General features: G+C 31.7%; 1 protein-coding gene across 1 annotated transcript; it reads right to left on the bottom strand.

Annotated features, from left to right (window-relative positions):
* Positions 1-12,004: 12,004 nt before the first annotated feature.
* Positions 12,005-13,719, bottom strand: LOC105804668 (UPF0481 protein At3g47200). Its single transcript, XM_012637366.2, has one exon. It carries the CDS (start codon positions 13,577-13,579, stop codon positions 12,191-12,193), a length of 1,389 nt encoding a protein of 462 aa, XP_012492820.1. The 5' UTR covers positions 13,580-13,719; the 3' UTR covers positions 12,005-12,190.
* Positions 13,720-18,494: the final 4,775 nt, after the last annotated feature.

Genomic DNA, 18,494 nt, shown 5'->3' with positions numbered 1-18,494 from the left:
TTTAGCCTCTTCATTTTGGTCTCTTGTCTCAGACCTTCTACTACTAGTAGCTTCAACTTCTCTTTATTCTGAAGCCGGAGCATGACTCTTGACTTCCTCGGGTAGAGCTCGGTCGGCAGACATTTACTATAAGAAAATCACATTTCAAATGGTCAGGAGATATCACACTATCAATAATAATTTAAATGGCATGTATAGCTAATCTCATATTTGCTACATTGATCCGAGAACCGGTTAAACCGTAGCTCTGATGCCAACAAATGTAATACCCCTACCCTTATTCGTCGCTGAAATAGGGTATTAGGCATTACCAGATTTTACCGAATAAATTTTTCGTTATTACGAGTTAAATACTATTCATTTATCGAAACATGTCATGACGTCCCTTGGATAGGCCTCCGAAGCCCAAAACAAACATCGGGACCAAACCGGGATTAAATCGAAACCATAAGAAATTTTTCGCAAAATCTCAAAGTTTTTTTTTTAAACATATTCATAAGATAACCTCATCGCCATACCAATGGCTAACCATACATTCATTTCACATTAACATTTACTATACTAGCTTATACATGCCATTGATTTCCAAAATAAAGTTTCTTTATATACCGAGATCTTGGGGTTGATAGTGTGATACGTCTCTGATCGAATCCGACCTCCGAGCTACTAACACTACAAAACAGGGGAAAAAAAAACAGGGTAAGCACTTTGTGCTTAGTAAGCTCATGTAACAAGAATTAAACTTACCTAATACTTTCAATTCAATGCAATAAACATTCATACACTCATTCAATACATTATTCCCCTATCATACACAAACTCAACATTCAAATTAGTCCAATAATTTCAATGTATCAATAATATATACCGTGATTGATAAGCTCATCAATTCCATGATTTCCATTTCCTTGTTATATTTCCATATTGATCCCGTTGAACTACTTGGAATTTCAATGGATTTTCAGGGGTACACCTAACTGTACAAATCCGGGTCCGTCAATTCATATTTATGTGCGCACATTTCCATTTCAGAGAGCACACTCCCGCGAACCTCATCCTTACAGCGGGATTACTAGTCCAGGCTAAATCCCCTGTAATATAAACTCATAGAGTATTGTCGGGATTACCAGTCCAGGCTAAATCCCTTGCAACGACAATTACTCTAATGAGCTTGGATCTCAATTACCACCAAAGCTAAATTCAGACCCTAATTCGGATTACCCGTCCGGGCTAAATCCATTTTTCACATATTCTTCGGGAGGGCTATATCAGGATAGGATCACCCGTCCGGGCTAGATCCTTTTTACCGTCAATTTCTTTTCAGAGATCCATCGAATTTTCCTTTCATTCATCCGAGATTTATTTTCTCTTTTCATCAAGAATATCAATACTTTATCAATTATCATACAATAAACATTCAAATCATATTCACATCAAGAAAGCATTTAAGAATATAATTCAAGTTACACGAACTTACCTCGATACCTGTTCGTAAACAAAAATCTACTAATCCCGAAATTTTTCTTTTCCTCGATCTAGCTTCGTATTTGAATTTTTTTGATCTAAATAAATAAATTTAATCATTAATCTAATACATTTCATGTTCATATGTAACATTCTCTATAATTCCATTATTATTTATAGTGCATTCAAAGCTGTCTCATTGAGTCATAGTCACTAAATTATTTATATCTTGAGCTACGGAACTCCAAATTAAGATCAGCTAATTTTCCAAGAAACTAGACTCTACATATCTTCTTACCATAAAATTTTCATAATTTTTGGTTTATCCAATAAGTACAGTTTATTTTTGAAATTTTCCCCTGTTTCACTGTTCGACAGTTCCGACCCCTCTTCACTAAAAATTAATTATCTCATTGTACAGAATCCGGATGATGTTCTTGCTTGATTTTTTTGAAAATAGACTCATTAGGGATTTTAAACATATAAATTTAATCCCATAATTATTTTTCTCCAACTTTTGATGATTTTCCAAATTCAGAACAGGGGATTCTGAATTCGTTCTGACCTTGTCTCACAAAATCTATTATATCTCATGATTTACAATTCCATTGCTTACATTGTTTCTTTTACAAGAAATTAGACTCAATAAGATTTAATTTTATATTTTATTAATTATCTAATTCGATCTTTATAATTTTTGGTGATTTTTCCAAGTTAGACTACTGCTGCTGTCCAAAACTGTTTTAGTGCATGATATTAATTACCATTTTCCCTAAGCTTTCAATAAATGATAATTTCATCCCTGCTCAATTAACCTCTCAATTGAGATGATTTTTATCAATTAACACTTTATCCCATCACTTTAAACTACTTTATCACCTTTGGAAATCAGAATTTTAGCACTAGACTTTAATTCCAAGCATTTTCACAATTAGGTCCTACAAATCAATTTCTATTGAAATTACCGAATAAAATCATCTCATAAACAAATTAAAGCTTCAATTTCATGCTATTTCATCATAAACCTCCATCACATATTCATAGCAACTTTCAATTTCATTCATAAAATCAAAAACTAATGAATTTAGTAATAGGACCTAGTTGTAAAAGTCTTAGGAACACAAAAATTTCAAGAAAAAGGCGAGGATTAACTCACTTGGTGCAAAAATTATGAAAAACCAGCTTGAAGAAACCCTTAGGATGTTTTTGGCTGATGAAAATACAGAAAATATGAAGAGAATTCTAGATATTCCAATTTGGTCCTATTTTTATGTTATTAAATTTTGTTATTTTCCCATTTTACCTTTATTTCATTAATTCTCCTGATTTTTCTCAGCTTATGCCACCCAAAATGTCTCCTTTTGGGATTATTTTCAATTTATGTCCTTCTCATTTAAGAATTGAGCTATTTAATCTTTCTAATAATTTTTACACAATTTTCAATTTAGTCCTTTTCACTTAATTGACTACCCAAACATTAAAATTTTCTAACGGAATTTTAGTACCATATTACTAATACTTCATAAATATTTATAAAAATATTTTTGACTCGATATTACGAGATCGAGGTATCGATACCTTGTTTTTACCTAATTTCTTCAATAATTTCTTTTCCTAACTAACCACTAAATCGGTAAAAAATTTTCTACTGATATTTTCATAAGATTTTCCTATCATATCAATATTCATGCAAAAATATTAAAATAAATTTCTCTTTAAATTGAATTTGTGGTTACAAATCCACTATTTCGATAACCTTGAATTTGAGTCATTACATTAGTTGCTTATGTTTGAAATGTTACGTTTTAGTCACTGAGTTGTTAATTGTCGTTAAGCTGATATGGCACGTTAAATCATTTCAAAAACAAAAGTTAAATTATACAATTGATCCCCATATTTTTTTCGTTTTGAGCAATTTAATTTTTTCTCTTATATTCTTCTAACTTTCTTTTTTTTTTTCATTATTTTCCATTGTCTTCTCCTTCTCCCTCTACTTTCTTACCCTCCATTTCTTTTAACATATCAGGAAGTCAATTTGGCAATGAAGAAAGAAGCACGATATGGGTTTTATGAGTTTTGGTTATAGGCAATGTTGGCTTTCAACTTCCTACTTCTTTCTTCACTGCCAATTCAACTTCCTGATATGTTAAAAAAATATAGAAAAGGTAGGAAAATAGAGGGAAAAACACAAGAGAATCTAAAATAAAGAAAAAAAAATTTAAAGAACATAAAAGAAAAAAATAAATTGCTCAAAACGAAAAAAATATGGAAATCGATTGTATAATTTAACCTAAATTTTTTGTTTGAAATGATGATTTAACATGCCACTTTAGCTTACCATTACACCATTAACAACAATTAAAGGTTCAGTGGCTAAAATGTTACAACATGATAACGTAAGTGACTAAAACATAACATTTCAAATATAAGTGACTAAAATGTAACCTAAGGTAAACAAAAGTGACCATGGATGTAGTTTACCCTTAAAAATATAAGTGTTATTATTAACACCGTTAAAATTTTTATGTTAAAGTCATGTTTATTAAGCATCATTTTCTTGTTATGTGGCTACCAAGTGGAATTGCATTTATTTCAAAATTTCAAACCAATGATTTTAATTGAAGAAGTTTGACGAGGTTAAATAATCATTGAACTTGAATTTTAAATTCGAAAAGTAGTGCTAGAGAAACTAAATTCTTGAAAATAAAAGTAGATAGATTAATTTCCAAATGTATGAAGAGTATAAAACTTGCAATATATTTTAACCAATTAGTTAACCACTAAAAGTAAAAGATGTAAATACCCAAAAAATTTTAATTTTATGGAAGTTATGGTGTTTAAATATGTGTTTTTACTTATTTTATTTAAACTGTAAATATGCTGAAAAAATCAATTGAGAAATTAGGTTTTTTTCTTGAGAATTTATCGATTTATGTTGTTTTTGGAGAGAGAAAAGAAAACGCGACTTATAGGGCACGCTTTCACTGATCTGGCAAAGAAAGTGTGCCTTATAGGACATGTTTTCTTCTCTTTCCTAAAAGCGCATCCTACGCAGCGCATATTCTTGCCAGATCAGTGAAAACGTGCCCTGTAGGACGTGTTTTCTGTCCAACGGTAATATTTCCTAACGAGTAAAAATTCCAACGACTATGGGACTCCAACAACCATAGTTCTCCCTGTATAAAGCCCTCCAACTCTCATTCTTTTTAACTCAACTCTCAATTTTCACAATTTGATTCTCAATTTCTTGTTTTCGATTTGTTATTCTCAATTGTCAATTCTTGATTTTTTATTTTAAATTCCCAATTCCATTTTTTTTAAAATGTTTATATCCTTTGATTTGATTTGATTTTATCATTCTTCGATGGCAAATCAACTTATTCATTTGGATGACAAGCATATTTCTGATGTTCAATTACAAATGGTAAGAAAAAATTATTAAATTATTTAATTTTAATCAGTTAATTATTATGATGTTAAGAAAATATTATTAAATTATTTTATTTTAAATAGTTAATTATTATGTTGTTTAGATTATTAATTTTTTATATTTATATTCTCAACCGGAAGAACGAATTTTGGAGACGTACATAAACAATGTAAGTGAAGGTGCACCGCATGTCATCTATGGTCACTTGCGAGATGCTGGATTTTTATACGTGGCTGGCATGTTCGAAGAGACTAAATTGGACCCTCCACTTATCAATGCTTTGGTCGAAAGATAGAGATCGAAGACACACACACATTCCATCTTCCCTGCGGTGAGTGTACAATTACACTAGAGGATATTAGTTTACAACTCGGTCTATCAGTTGACGGGGAAGTTGTTCGAGGCCAGTGATTAGTGCTGATTAAAGTGTAACATGCGAGCAACTACTAAGGAATGTGCCAAACAGGTTTAGGGTAGGCAGATTGAGATGAGATGGTTGGAGGACAAATTCAAACATATCGAGGCCTCTGCGAGTGATGTTGAAAAGGAACAATTCGCGCAAGCATTCATCTTGAGGTTGATCTGGAGTCTGCTAATGCCAGATAAATCTCGTAATCTGGTACATTGAAGGTGGCTACTAATATTAGCCGACTTTGGCCCTAGTTGACTCTGGTTATGCTGCGTCATATTCTTCTTTAGTTGGAGGTCTTTATATACGGAAAAATATGGTTGGAGTCCCTAATGATCACTAAACTAACTATAAATACAACTAAGGCAAGCGCACCTATCGAATAATAGTGTAGTTATGGTGAGTAGGGAATGTCGTATCCACTAAAAACACAACAGAGAATAAAAAGGGAAAATAATCGAAGATACTAGTAAGATAGACAATACCTAAGAAAGAATCTGCCTAGACTTCACTTATTATTATGAATCTGGATTAAACGATTTATTCACTTGTGTCTTGATCCGTAGAAATCTCTAAATTATGTTAATATCACTTTCGAGAGTAAGAACAACTGACTCTAGGTTGATTAATTGAAATCTCTTTCTAATTAAAACATCTATTATCACATTAACTCGATCTATGGATTCCTCTATTAGATTTGACTCTAATCCGGTAGATTTATGTTGTCCTATTTCTAGGATTGCATGCAACTTTTCTCAATTATGCTAGATCTACTCTTAAACAATGACTTTTGCTCCACTGAAATAAGCACATTAAACATGAATTAATATCCTGAAAATATTAAAACATGAAATAAGCATACATAATTCCGAACAAAAATCAAGTATTTATTATGTAAATCAGAAATCAAATAATAAGATTCATCATAGGTTTCATCTTCCCTAGGTATCTAGGGAATTTAGTTCATAATCCTGAATAGAAATATCTCAAAATTAGGATAACAACAAGACATAAATAAAATTCTAAAGAAATTAAATGGAGATCTTCAATCTTGAAGGAGATCCACTTCCGAGTTTATTCCGATGGCGTTCTTCAAGTCTTTTCTTCAATCTTCTCTATGTCTCCCCCATAAGTCTTCTTCTAATTGTTATTTATAGACTTTAGAATGCATAGAAAGCTTAAAAATTGGGTTTTTATGCGTATTTGAGAAGTAGGGTGCGTTATCAATACGGGCTGGCACATGGGCGTGTGGCCAGCCCGTGTGGGAATGCCCAGGTCGTGTTGTAACAGCTCGATTTTGGGCCTAGTAGAAACAGTGGTTTCGGGACCACAAATTCAACTAGAAAAAAATTATTTTTATTATATTTTTATGGTCTACGATTTCACAATATAATTTCATGAAAATTTTATTCGAAAATTTTGACGTTTGGGCATTCAATTTAGTCAAAAGGGCTAAATTGTAAAAAGTGCAAAAGTTGAGTTCTACATGTTAGAGGTGTCCAATTGTTATGAAATTTTAAATTGGAGGTCCTTATATGGTAATTAGACCATTGGTTAAGTTGGTGGACAAAAATGGACATGAGATAAGTGAAATAGGATATTTTTAACTTAAGGGCATTTTGGTAATTTAGTAATTAAAATGAATTAAAAAGACAAAATAGGCCAAAATTTCATCATCTTCAACTCAATGGCCAAATTATACAAGGGGAGAAGCCATATTTAGGGTTTTCAAGCTTCCAAGCTCCATAGTAAGTGGTTCTAAGCCCCGTTTTTAATGTTCTTTACATTTTTAGAGTCCCGATAACTTGATTTAGCTATTTCTAGCAATAATTTAACCTAGGGTTTATTTTTGGAAAAATACCCATAGGTGAAATGTGTTTATTTTGATGTTTTATGGTAGAATATAAAGTTAGAAATTATGTTAAACAACTTTTGCTAAGTGATTTTAAGTGAAAACAAGTAAAACGACATAATCAGTAAAAATACCTAATGTTCATAAGTGTTAGAGTGGGAATTTGATGTTGCCATAGAAGGGAAAAATGTTCAATATGTCATAAAACATAAGAATAAGAGATGAAGTTTTATTTCTGAGCTTTGGGGAAAAAGTTTAAATATGCAAAAGTTTAGGGGCAAAATTGTAATTTTACCAAAGTTCAAGTCAAAGACTGTTTTGATGACTGTGAGTGTTAAATAAGTCAAATGTGTTATTATAGATCAAGAAAGAAGTGGAATCGACCTTGATCAGAGAAAATAAAAGATTAAAGACTAAATTGCTAAATTTCTATATTGTTGCACCAAAGTAAGTTTGTATGTGAATAATTCATTGTTTTAATTTTATTAATATATTATTGAGATATGATTAAATATAGAATAAATATTTGATATAGATTATAAAATGTGGTTAAATTAGAAAAGTTGGTCAAATGTTGTAAAATAAGGTTCCCGATTGAACACTCAGATTAGACCAGGATTCATTGAATGTAAGCGGTTGCTAAGTGCATATTCCCTGAAACACTGATAAAAGAGGGGTTGCTAAGTGCAGATTCCCCGAATCACTGATCAAAGAGGGGTTGCTAAGTGCAGATTCCCCGAATTACTGATCAAAGAGGGGTTGCTAAGTGCAAATTCCCCGAAGGGTTGCTAAATGTTGATTCCCCGAATTATTGATTCTAAATGTGGTTGCTAAGTGCTGTTTCCACCATATCCTTAATTGTGAAAGGAGTTGCTATGTGCTGATTCCCCGTATCACTGAATATAAGGTGGTTGCTAAGTGCTGATTCCACCAAGTAACGGTTAATATTCCGAAGTGATCATCGGGGAAGTTGGACAAGTGAAAGTACATGTGAAATGAACAAGATTACGTGATGAATATTGGGTCCAATATTTAACTGACCCTTGAGTAAGATGAAATGGAGTAAGTGAAATTATGAAAGAATAAATTTAGCAACAAAACAGTTTTGGACAATAACAGTAATGTGATTTTGAAAAATCACCAAAAATGGTGTAAATTGAATTAGAGAGTGAATAAGATATGAAATGAAAGCTTAATGAGTATATTTTTACATAAAATAAACAAACGAGCAAAAGAGTTATATATTTTGAGATATTTGAATTTTAGTAAGGCAAGGTCAGATTGATTTTGGAATAACCTGTTCCAATTTTTGGAAAAAAAATTAAAAATTGTACAAAATAATTATGAGTTATGATTTATATTCTTAGAATCCTTAATGAGTCTATTTTCAAAGGAAATAAACAGAAACATCATCCGAATTTTGTACAATGAGATAATTCATTTTTAGTGAAGAGTGGTCGGAACTGTCAGATAGCAAAATAAGGGAAATTTTAAAGAATAAAATGTACTATTTGGCTGAACCAAAAATTCTGAAAATTTTATGGTAAAAAGATATGTGAGTCTTGTTTTAGGTAAAATTAACGGATCTTAATTTGGAGCTCTGTAGCTCCAGATAAAAATAATTTAGTGACTCTGACTTGGATAAACAGCTTTGAATATACATGTGAGTGAATAGTAAAATTATAATTAATGTTGTTTAAGTGTGTTATACACATTAAGGATGTGGAATGGAGAGGAGGAGGAGGAAAATTGGGAAATATATGAATGATTTGAGTATAATTGGTCATATGCTCGATTATAATTGATAGATGATGAAATAGAAATGATGCTTATATTTGCGCATTATTTGTTATGGTTTAAGCTCATGTGGAAAAATAAAGTTTCATAGTATGTGTTTATGGTATATTTGGAATATGATTTGGCATGAAGTAATGTCATGAATGGTTTATGAATTAACATATGTTGGTAAGTTTAATACATGAATAAATGTTGTGTTCATCCACCCTTATAATGCTTATGCTATATGTTTATTTGGTTAATATCTTTGATGTACATGCTTAGGCTTTGGTCAAGTTGTGTCTGGATTATGTCACGTTAAACTTATAAGTTATGCATTGAAATGGTAAGTGCCTAAATGGAAATATGCTTGTGATCATGACAGGGTGGTAAGTTTTAAATTATATAATCTCTAGTGAAATAGTTTATCATGTGGTTAGTTCCAAAAATAATTATGTTTAAATGCACTAGCTTGCGACTATGGTTGAATGATATGTTTATGTCTTGTGTGATATGCATAGGAAACAGGTGTGGAAAGGTAACGAAATAGTAAGTTCATATTTGGAGTGAAAAATTATGAAAAATGAGATGATGATTTGAATTGATGTTGTTATTTAAGCTAAAGTGATATTTTTATTGCAAAATTGAGAATTTCATAAATGTGTTAATAAATAGTATAATCGATAAACGTTGAGTTAAATGGTAAATACATATTAGTATTGAACTTATTAATATTGAATTGTACGTAAATTATATGGAAATTGCTAATGAAATGATTTGAATTAAAAGAATTATTGTGGTACTAAAATGTACACTGGATTGAGAAATTGACTTGAATTGTGAACATGAGAATTGTGAATTAAATGAGATGAACAAATGGTGAAAGCTATAAGATTTGGTTGAATGATTATGTATTGAACCTCGTAAGCCCTATTTAGCAACTCAAAGATAATAATTTGAAAGTTTTAATTTGGATGAAATTTTACAACTCGGTATAATACGTTACAAGTGTATGTGTTCTAGTAATGATTCGTACCCTATTCCGGCGTCGAATATGGGTAAGGGGTGTTACACGTGTAGATCCTAGAAACAACTCTATTTATTCGATTTTGACTCATTTTTTGCTCCTTTCACTCCCAAGTGCTCTCCTACGTATAGAAACATGAATTTAAAGGATTAGGAGCATCAAATTCACTAATTTACATCATTAATCATCCAAAAATGCATTAAGAATAGGATTAAAATATGTTACTTTTATAGCTTATCAGTTCCATAGTTGTTGGGACTCTATAACCGTTGGAATTTTTGCTTGTTAGGAAATGTTATTGTTTGACAGAAAACACGCCTTGCAGAACGCATTTTCACTGATCTGACAAAGAAAATACGTGATGCATTTTTAGGATAGAGAAGAAAACGAATAACAGTAAAAACGCATCCTGTAGGATGGTTTTCTTCTCTCTCCAAACATAGCGTAGATCGATACATTTTTTAAAATATAAACCTAATTTCTCAATTAATGTTTTTAAACATATTGAGATAATTGTCATTTCACATTGTATTAATCTACTTCAAAATTAATAGAAATTAAATATGATGTATTAATTTCTTTTATTTTAATTTCAAAATTAACCTGTCAGACCATCTCATCCACTTGATTTACAATTTTTTTTAAAAGAATCTACTCTATTCACTTTTAGACTCATCCATTAAAACCCACTATTTATTCCCTTTTTTAAAACTCAATTTTATGTTTCACTTTCTTCTCATCAACTTCTCAACTATTCGAAGTTTAAACTTCAGAATTGAGAATCACCAGTGGAAGCGAACAACATATAGATCAATCTATGGAAGAAGTAAATAAGAGTCCCAACAATCAAATTTTGGAGCCTGATGAAGCAAATGGCGACAGCAGCAACCAAGGAAGATGAAGCATGATGAGCCCAGTTTAGCCGGTTTTTTACCAGTTCAACCGGTTTTCATCGGTTTTTAACTGTTCGGATAATTTTCAATTTAATGGAGGTAGTTGAACTGACGTAACTATCGATTCTTTGATTTAACCAATTTAATCTGTAGTTGATTTCAGCAATTATAAAATATAATATAATAATTTACTATTGAAATATAATTCATTAAACTTTAAATTTTTAAACTGATCTTTTAATAATTTCTTATAAAAAATTTCCAACATTTATTAACTTATGGATAAAACTATAGAAAATATGAAAAGTAGTTATGCACTAAATGGTTCTTTAATATGTTGCAGAAAGTTCTCAAACATCTTCAACTAAATATCTAAACAATTTTATTAAAACATTTCAATCAAGTTGTTTTTTAAGTTGAGTGAGCGGTACCCTAAAACAAAAATTTCATCTTTTAATTTTTTATAATATTAAAAATTTTAAATTAGAATATGATTAAATTATATTTTGGTCTCTCAAAATGAAAAAAATGATTTAATTATTTAAAATTATAAAAGTATAAACTATTAAAATGATAAATTTATATTTTTTATCATAAAAATATACAATTTTATCCAGACAACACTCAAAATATGTTTTGACTCCAGCAAGGGGTGCTTTGTTCTTTTCACTTCCCTCGTGCTTCGAAGCATGAATACTAGCTTTTAGGTTGATTTTTCTGAGAGGAAGCCGATTATATAAGTTGTTAAAAATAGTTTTTCAATTTCTCTCTCAATTTCTCATTGTATTAAGGAAGTTTAAGAGATCTCTATGTAGGTTAGAATCCGAGATTCGCTAACATGTAAATTCAATAATAAAGTATAATAAATTAGCCAATTATAAATTGATTAATTAATATTTAGTTTTAAATAAAATAATTTTAAAAAGTATGTAAACAGTTAAGGTAAAATTCCTCTTAAAATTACTACCAAAAAAAAAAAACTCCTAAAACGATTTTGTCGTTCATTGGCAGTATTTCAAACTAAAGACATTGACTTTAGTAGTTGAGGAGTGGGAAAATAAATATAGATTCCCTTAATTTCGACAGCAACACTCATAGGCGGCTCAATTAGACTAAACAAATTGAATTAGATAAGTTGGAATGCATGAATGGCTATTCAAGTTGTAGAATCTACGTACACCTTACCATTCATTTTCTCGAATAGAAAAATAAATATAGGAATAAAACTTGTTTGATTCTAAACTGGAAAAAAACATAACGAAAATGAATTATTACAAGCCAAACCCCAAACATTAATAACCAAAACCAAACATAAAAAGCATGAGTGCATGAAGAACAATCATCTTGCACTTTGATTGAAATAAGAAAGAGCCGAGAATATAGTTTGCAGAAAGGAAAGTATGAGCAAGAGAGTGGCAGCAGAAATGGAAGCGAGAACCCAACCCCAGGGGACATTGAAATATTTCTGCCTCAGTTTCACCGTCCATAAGGTTAATTGTCGACCGCAGTGCCTGTTCACCTCAATAAATATAGGGGAATAATGGAAGTTTTCAGTGCATAGATAAACGTACTCGTTAAGCTTGTTAATCATTTTGGCCACATCTTCGTTGCTACCCAGCCGATTCTCGATTACCCCACAGTCGCATAGCAAAGCCACATCGTTGGCATAGTTGATGAGGCAGTCCAGGAATTGTTCGTAAGCAATGAGGTTCCGAAACATTCGATCGGTATCGTGGTCGACTATCAAGGTCGGAATATAAAGTATTCCACGTTTAAATTGGATGTTAAACAAGCAACTATCGGAAATTTTGCGGAACTTGATTCCTCGCTCTGACAGCTCCGTTGCAGATCTTATGACTAACCGTGGTACGCGTCTCTTTACTTTACGGACTGGAGCCTTCTTCCGATTTCCTTCGGCCTGCTGCCTTTTTTTAGAAAGACTTGTTTGCGAATTGGTTTCCTCCAAGCCCGATGTCTCTATTATATGGAAGGGAACTAATTCTGATTTTGGTTGTGGTTGTCGTGGAATCCAATTATCGTGCACCAAGCCTAGTAGATGCTCGTCATTTCGGATAATAATTTCTTCTTTATATAACATTGGGATAAGATCATCTTCATATAACATTCCGATCTGCCGTGGTTCTGTTTCTGAGAAGAAAATAAGTGCTTCCTTTCTTAAAGTTGCTCCATCAATCCCAAGCTTATTACCGAACATTTCTAATACACGAAAAGGAAGTTGATTTTCGAGCAGCAACAAATCTTCTGCCACAATAGATAGATTCAAATTCTGCTTGAAGAGGGCATCGTTTTCTTCTCTCAATTTTGGATCCATGACTTTGCGAAAGAGTTGAACAAAAAACAACCCATCGAGGACTATAATCGCCCCAAATTCGTCACGTTTCTTAAGATCATGTTCCGCGTAGGAATCCCAAACAAACTGTTCTATGGACATATAGACGTCGATGAAGAGTTCCAAACCTTCGGGCTGTTGGCGAATGCTATCTAAATAATGGAGTTTCTGGCTTTCCATTGCTTCCAAATGAGGTTTACCGTGGTGGTATGGGCCTATGGAGATGATTTGCGGCTCAAAGGCACTTTCATTTACCCGACGCAGCTCACGAGGCGCCTTGAAAATGAAAGAGGGGGAAGATGCCTTCTTTGAAAGTTCACCCAACTTTGACTCCAAAATCTTCCCAACTATTTCAGTTAAAACTTCACACTCCGCCATTACTAGAAAAATGAGATCAAAGAAGAAATTTACTATAAAAATGAGATGAAAGAAGAAATTGTTGAAGTTGAAGTTGGATGAGAAAGATTGGGTTATTTATAATTACAAAAAGCAAAAGAATAACACTGCTCAAACAATGAGATGAACCATTAGTCTAATGTGTTGTATCATGTAACTTTAGCATCATCTATAGACGTCACTTCAAAACATATGTATTTATGGCACCTTTGAATCCACTACATTGACATATTTAGACCTACATGGAGTGGACCACCATCCGTATTTTCGGTCACATGGTATTACATGATAACATGATATTCTTTTATATATATCCCATCACACAAAAAGAAAGATTTTCTTCCCCCTTAAGCACTTTTCTTGATAGCCCAGACAACCCTTAAGTCTTCCTACCTTCATTTCTCCATCCTTAATCCCTTTCTCCAGCTCTTCACTTGTTCCAAGTGAACCAACCTCTAAACAACCACCAACTTCTCCTCTTTGTTGAATACCAATATCAACAATTGGTGCGGTGTGGATCGCACCATGACTCATTCTTCAATTGATATTCATGCTCACCCAAAAAACCCTAACCTGGAGCTTCCTTCAACCAAAACACAAAATTAACCACCTGTGCAACTCATATTGCAGCCACATCTCAACCCTAGTCAGTTCAACACTAATCTCAACCTCTACTGGCACTTCTTCCGCTCTCTGTAACACCTTGTACCTGACCCAATCAACCGGTCTGAGTATTGAATGTCACAACCCACATGTAACTTAACAGATCTCCTTAACTATCCTATTTAAATGTTTTAATTTCCACATTTTACAAAATTTAACTTCAACCATAACCCACTTCAAACAAACTTTAGAATTCTTACAATTTCACTATATCGGTACTCTTCTGACATTATTCGCCATTTTGATTTAAGTCTATAACACTAATACATCCAATTTAATTCTCGAGGTGTAGCCTCTAAGGAGTGCTCTTCCATACATAAAAAAGATAATCACGCCCTTCCCACAAACTGATGATGTATGGCTTGGTTCCTCCACTTGATTCTCGAGTTAAAACTTTATCCTGCGAGTAAATATTAAATTTGCAAGTCCAAATGAGCTTAGTGAGAATATGCAAGACGACACTACTGCAATAATTCATAAAGTTTAAAGAACAAAGTATTAAGTAGAGATTTCAACTCCTTGATCATCCTTTCAAAGATTTCTTCACCGAGGTCGATGCCTCCCCATTTTCCCACGGCTTACTGTTGACGGACTTATTCTCTATCTGAAACATAAGCATGTTCTTTTACGATAACGGTCCTGTATGGTACAGATTTTATTCTGCCTCATCCCAACTTCCCTTACTACCTAACAAACTTAACTTCCCCTTTGACTCGCAACCTTGGATGTAAATTCCGTTGTCTACCACTGGTTGTCTTCCGTTTACTTCATCAGATTTCATATCCTTACCCTCCGCTATTCTTGATGAACTATCTATCCCAGGGTAGTCCCTATCGAACGCTTGTCCTATTAGCCCTATGCAGTCTATTTGGAATTATTTAGTCCTGGTCAAACATCTTCTTCTCTATAGGTTTCTGATAAACTCTACCAATTATACCATTATGCTATCATTGTTCCCAAGTGAACCCCGGTGGACTTACTCGCCTAGGCTGTCTTTTTACCTGTGAACCCCTTAAACTTAGGTTCTGCTTAATCTTCCTATTTTCACATTTGAATCGAGTTTACTCACCAAAATTTACAAACTCATATATTTTTACTCATCTTTCTTATCTTCTTAAGTTGGTGGATCCTTTGACTATCCCATTTACCCGCATACTTGTCCTTTCTTGTTACTCTCCAAGTAGATCATACTTCGATCTCTCTCTTACCTTGCACTGTCATCTTCCTAGCCCAACAGTTAAATACGTCATGATAAAAAGAAAAACGAGTTTAATTCGTTGTTTAGTATTGAAGATGTGTACGATCAGCTGAAAAGTGTTATAGTGTTCTTGAAAATAAATTTTTGATCTGGTTACTATCAGTTGTCAGTTAAAGATGCAGATGTGATGAAGGTAGCATTCAAAATCTGTTATGAACAGTACGAGTGTAGATTACGCTTTTCAGATTATCTAGTATTGTCACAGCATTAATGGATCTGGCAAATCAAGTCTTTTAGCCACATTTCGACAGATGATTCGTTAAGAATCTTGTTCAATGATTGTATTGCCAAGGACGGATTTATTACAAGAAATTGTTAAATTTCCTGGATCAGATAAGTATCAACGAAGTTTTGTCTTGTTGGAAACTCTTTTGACAAAAGCTTCGATTCAAAATTAATATACATTTGGAAAGAAATTCATTTTCGATAGTAGTGTTTTACACAGGTAACCTTGAATGATGTTCGTTTTTTAGTACAAAGATAAGAATTAAACCGTTAATTTTTCAAAGAATTTGAAGTTGTTAGTTAAACTGAAATAGATTCAGAATAATCAAATCACTAATACAATATGGATAGTGATAATAGTTATATTTCTGAAATAAAAAATGTACTGAACAACTCTGATATTATACGAGACATCTTATGAGTCTGGCTGTTTTAGTCAAATTTGATAAACTATGAAATGACTTGAGAAAAAGTTGTTTATAGCTTGGATTAAAATGTGAAATTTATATCAAGATATCTAGTATGTCAAAGTTGAATATCAAGTGTTGTCTGAATTGTTACAGTTTGTTATAGTTTGATGGGATATGAAGGCGAGTTGATGAATTATGCATTTAGACAAATGAAAATGGCTCATTTTTATTCTGGTTAGGACAGATTATTCGTTTGACAACTAGTCGAGTTATATGTATCCGAAATTCACAAAGCTTTGGCACAAAAGACAGACAGTTGAAACATGTAATTTAGATTCTAAAGGATATATATTTGTCTTGGAAGATAGAGAAGTATATGAATTTATAGTAACTAATCTTATTCTAGGTAAGAAAATTCATCCTCGAAATTTTCTAAAGGGGGAAAGTTGTAATGACCCGCTTTTCAATGGTGTCTAAAACAGTGATTTTGGGACTACAAATTCGATGAGTGAATTTATAAATATTATTAATTAATATTTATGAGTCAAGTATAATATTATTGAAGTTTCGTTTTAATAAATTTTTCTAAATAGTTGTATAATAAAGTTCAAGTGGTTAATTTTAAAAGTCAAGTGGTTTTAAAAATGAGATATTGGGACCTCATTTCTATAATCGAGCCCATAAATATTTTATTAAATATTTATAGAGTGCTATTGGGGTCATATTAAATTTTGGTTTAAAAATTTCAATGTTTGGATAATTAATTGAAAAGATTAAATCGTAAAAGATGTAAAACTTAATTACTTTTGTATTTGAATGATTAAATGACTTAATTAATATAAGTGGAAGGATTAATATGGTAAATCTGCCATTTTTAATTAGTGGGACGGGAAGAGAGCTTTTAAGTTTTGTTTTATTGATGTGTTAAATGTTTAAATAATTAAAAATAAATAATAAAACTCAAGTAAAATAAAAGAAAACCATTATCGTTGCCATCCATCTTCTACCTTTAGAACCGAAAACCATGGGGGAACTCTTGGAAGGTTTCGACCAAGCAAAACATTTTGCATGTAAGTTTCTTCTGAATCTGTTTGTTGTAATTTTTATATTTTTGATATCATTAAATTAGGGTAAGCTAGCTCATATTTTTGTTTTTGAATCTGTCAAAAATTTTAGAAGTTGTCATTCATAAATCTTGGTTGTTTTTTATGACAATTATGTGTTGGAAGCTTCGATTGTGGTATTTGGTTGTTTTGTGAAGTAATTTTTATTAGTTTTTTTTATCTAAGGATTAAATTGTTAAAATATCAAGATTTTAGGGTTTGATTGTAAATTAGAGGTATAATTGGGACTATTTAATGGGGAAGATTTTGACCTTCTCTTAATTCTCTCATGTTGTGCGAATAGGGTAGAAGAGAGTAAATTATTGTACTAGAAAACAACAGTAGGTTCAATTATCAGGAAAGATTGGAGGAGTCGATCCCACTTAAACCCAACCTCCTAGACAAAATATCCCACCAATGTAATTTAATAACACAATATATTACTACAAATGTACCTTACAAAATATTGAAAGAAAAAACAATAAAGAACACCAAAATTTTAATGAAGTTCGCCAAATTGCGCCTACGTCCACGAACACTACCAAATGTATTTCGTTGCAAAAAATACTAGAGAGAAAATTGCCTTATGAAGTAATGACAGATTTTTTATGAGTTAGAGATGGAGAGACCACCTCTATTTATAGTAGTACAAGCACTTCCCTACCTTGTATTTTTTAGATGTGAAATTATGTTATTTTGATATCTCATTATTTTAGTACTATGATGATGTTGTTCTTAATATTACTAACACTAATTATTCATATGGAAAATCTTATATAAATTTAAAATAATTTAAAAATAAAACAAACACAAATAATTAATCTATAAATTGAATTATTATCATAAATTATGCAAAACAAGTAATAAGTTGAAACAAGACAATAATAGTTAAAATGAAAACATAATTTTTTCTAAATTAAATCATAAGAATAAACTATGTAAAATATAATATGAATTCATAGAAAAAAAACGTTTTAAAAAAATTCCTAAATACTCGAAAAAGAAAAGACTAGATTTTATATAATTTTCTATTTTCTATTTTATGAATTTTTTTTATCTTAGACCTGATCGCTTCTTGACGTGCGAACATCGAGAGTTTAAATAGTGTAAAAATAGAAAGATAAGAATTTAAGTACGGTTTTTGCAAGCGAACATGTCATGTTGTAATATAGTTTGTTTACAAGGAACGCTTAGTAAGTATTCCAAGAAGCGTACCTAAGGGACTGCTATTTAGAGAA

The sequence above is a fragment of the Gossypium raimondii genome, chromosome 11, assembly GCF_025698545.1.
Source record: "Gossypium raimondii isolate GPD5lz chromosome 11, ASM2569854v1, whole genome shotgun sequence".
Lineage (NCBI taxonomy): Eukaryota > Viridiplantae > Streptophyta > Magnoliopsida > Malvales > Malvaceae > Gossypium > Gossypium raimondii.
The sequence above is the reverse complement of the archived record's forward strand: the minus strand, read 5'-3'. Positions and strand labels throughout refer to the sequence as shown.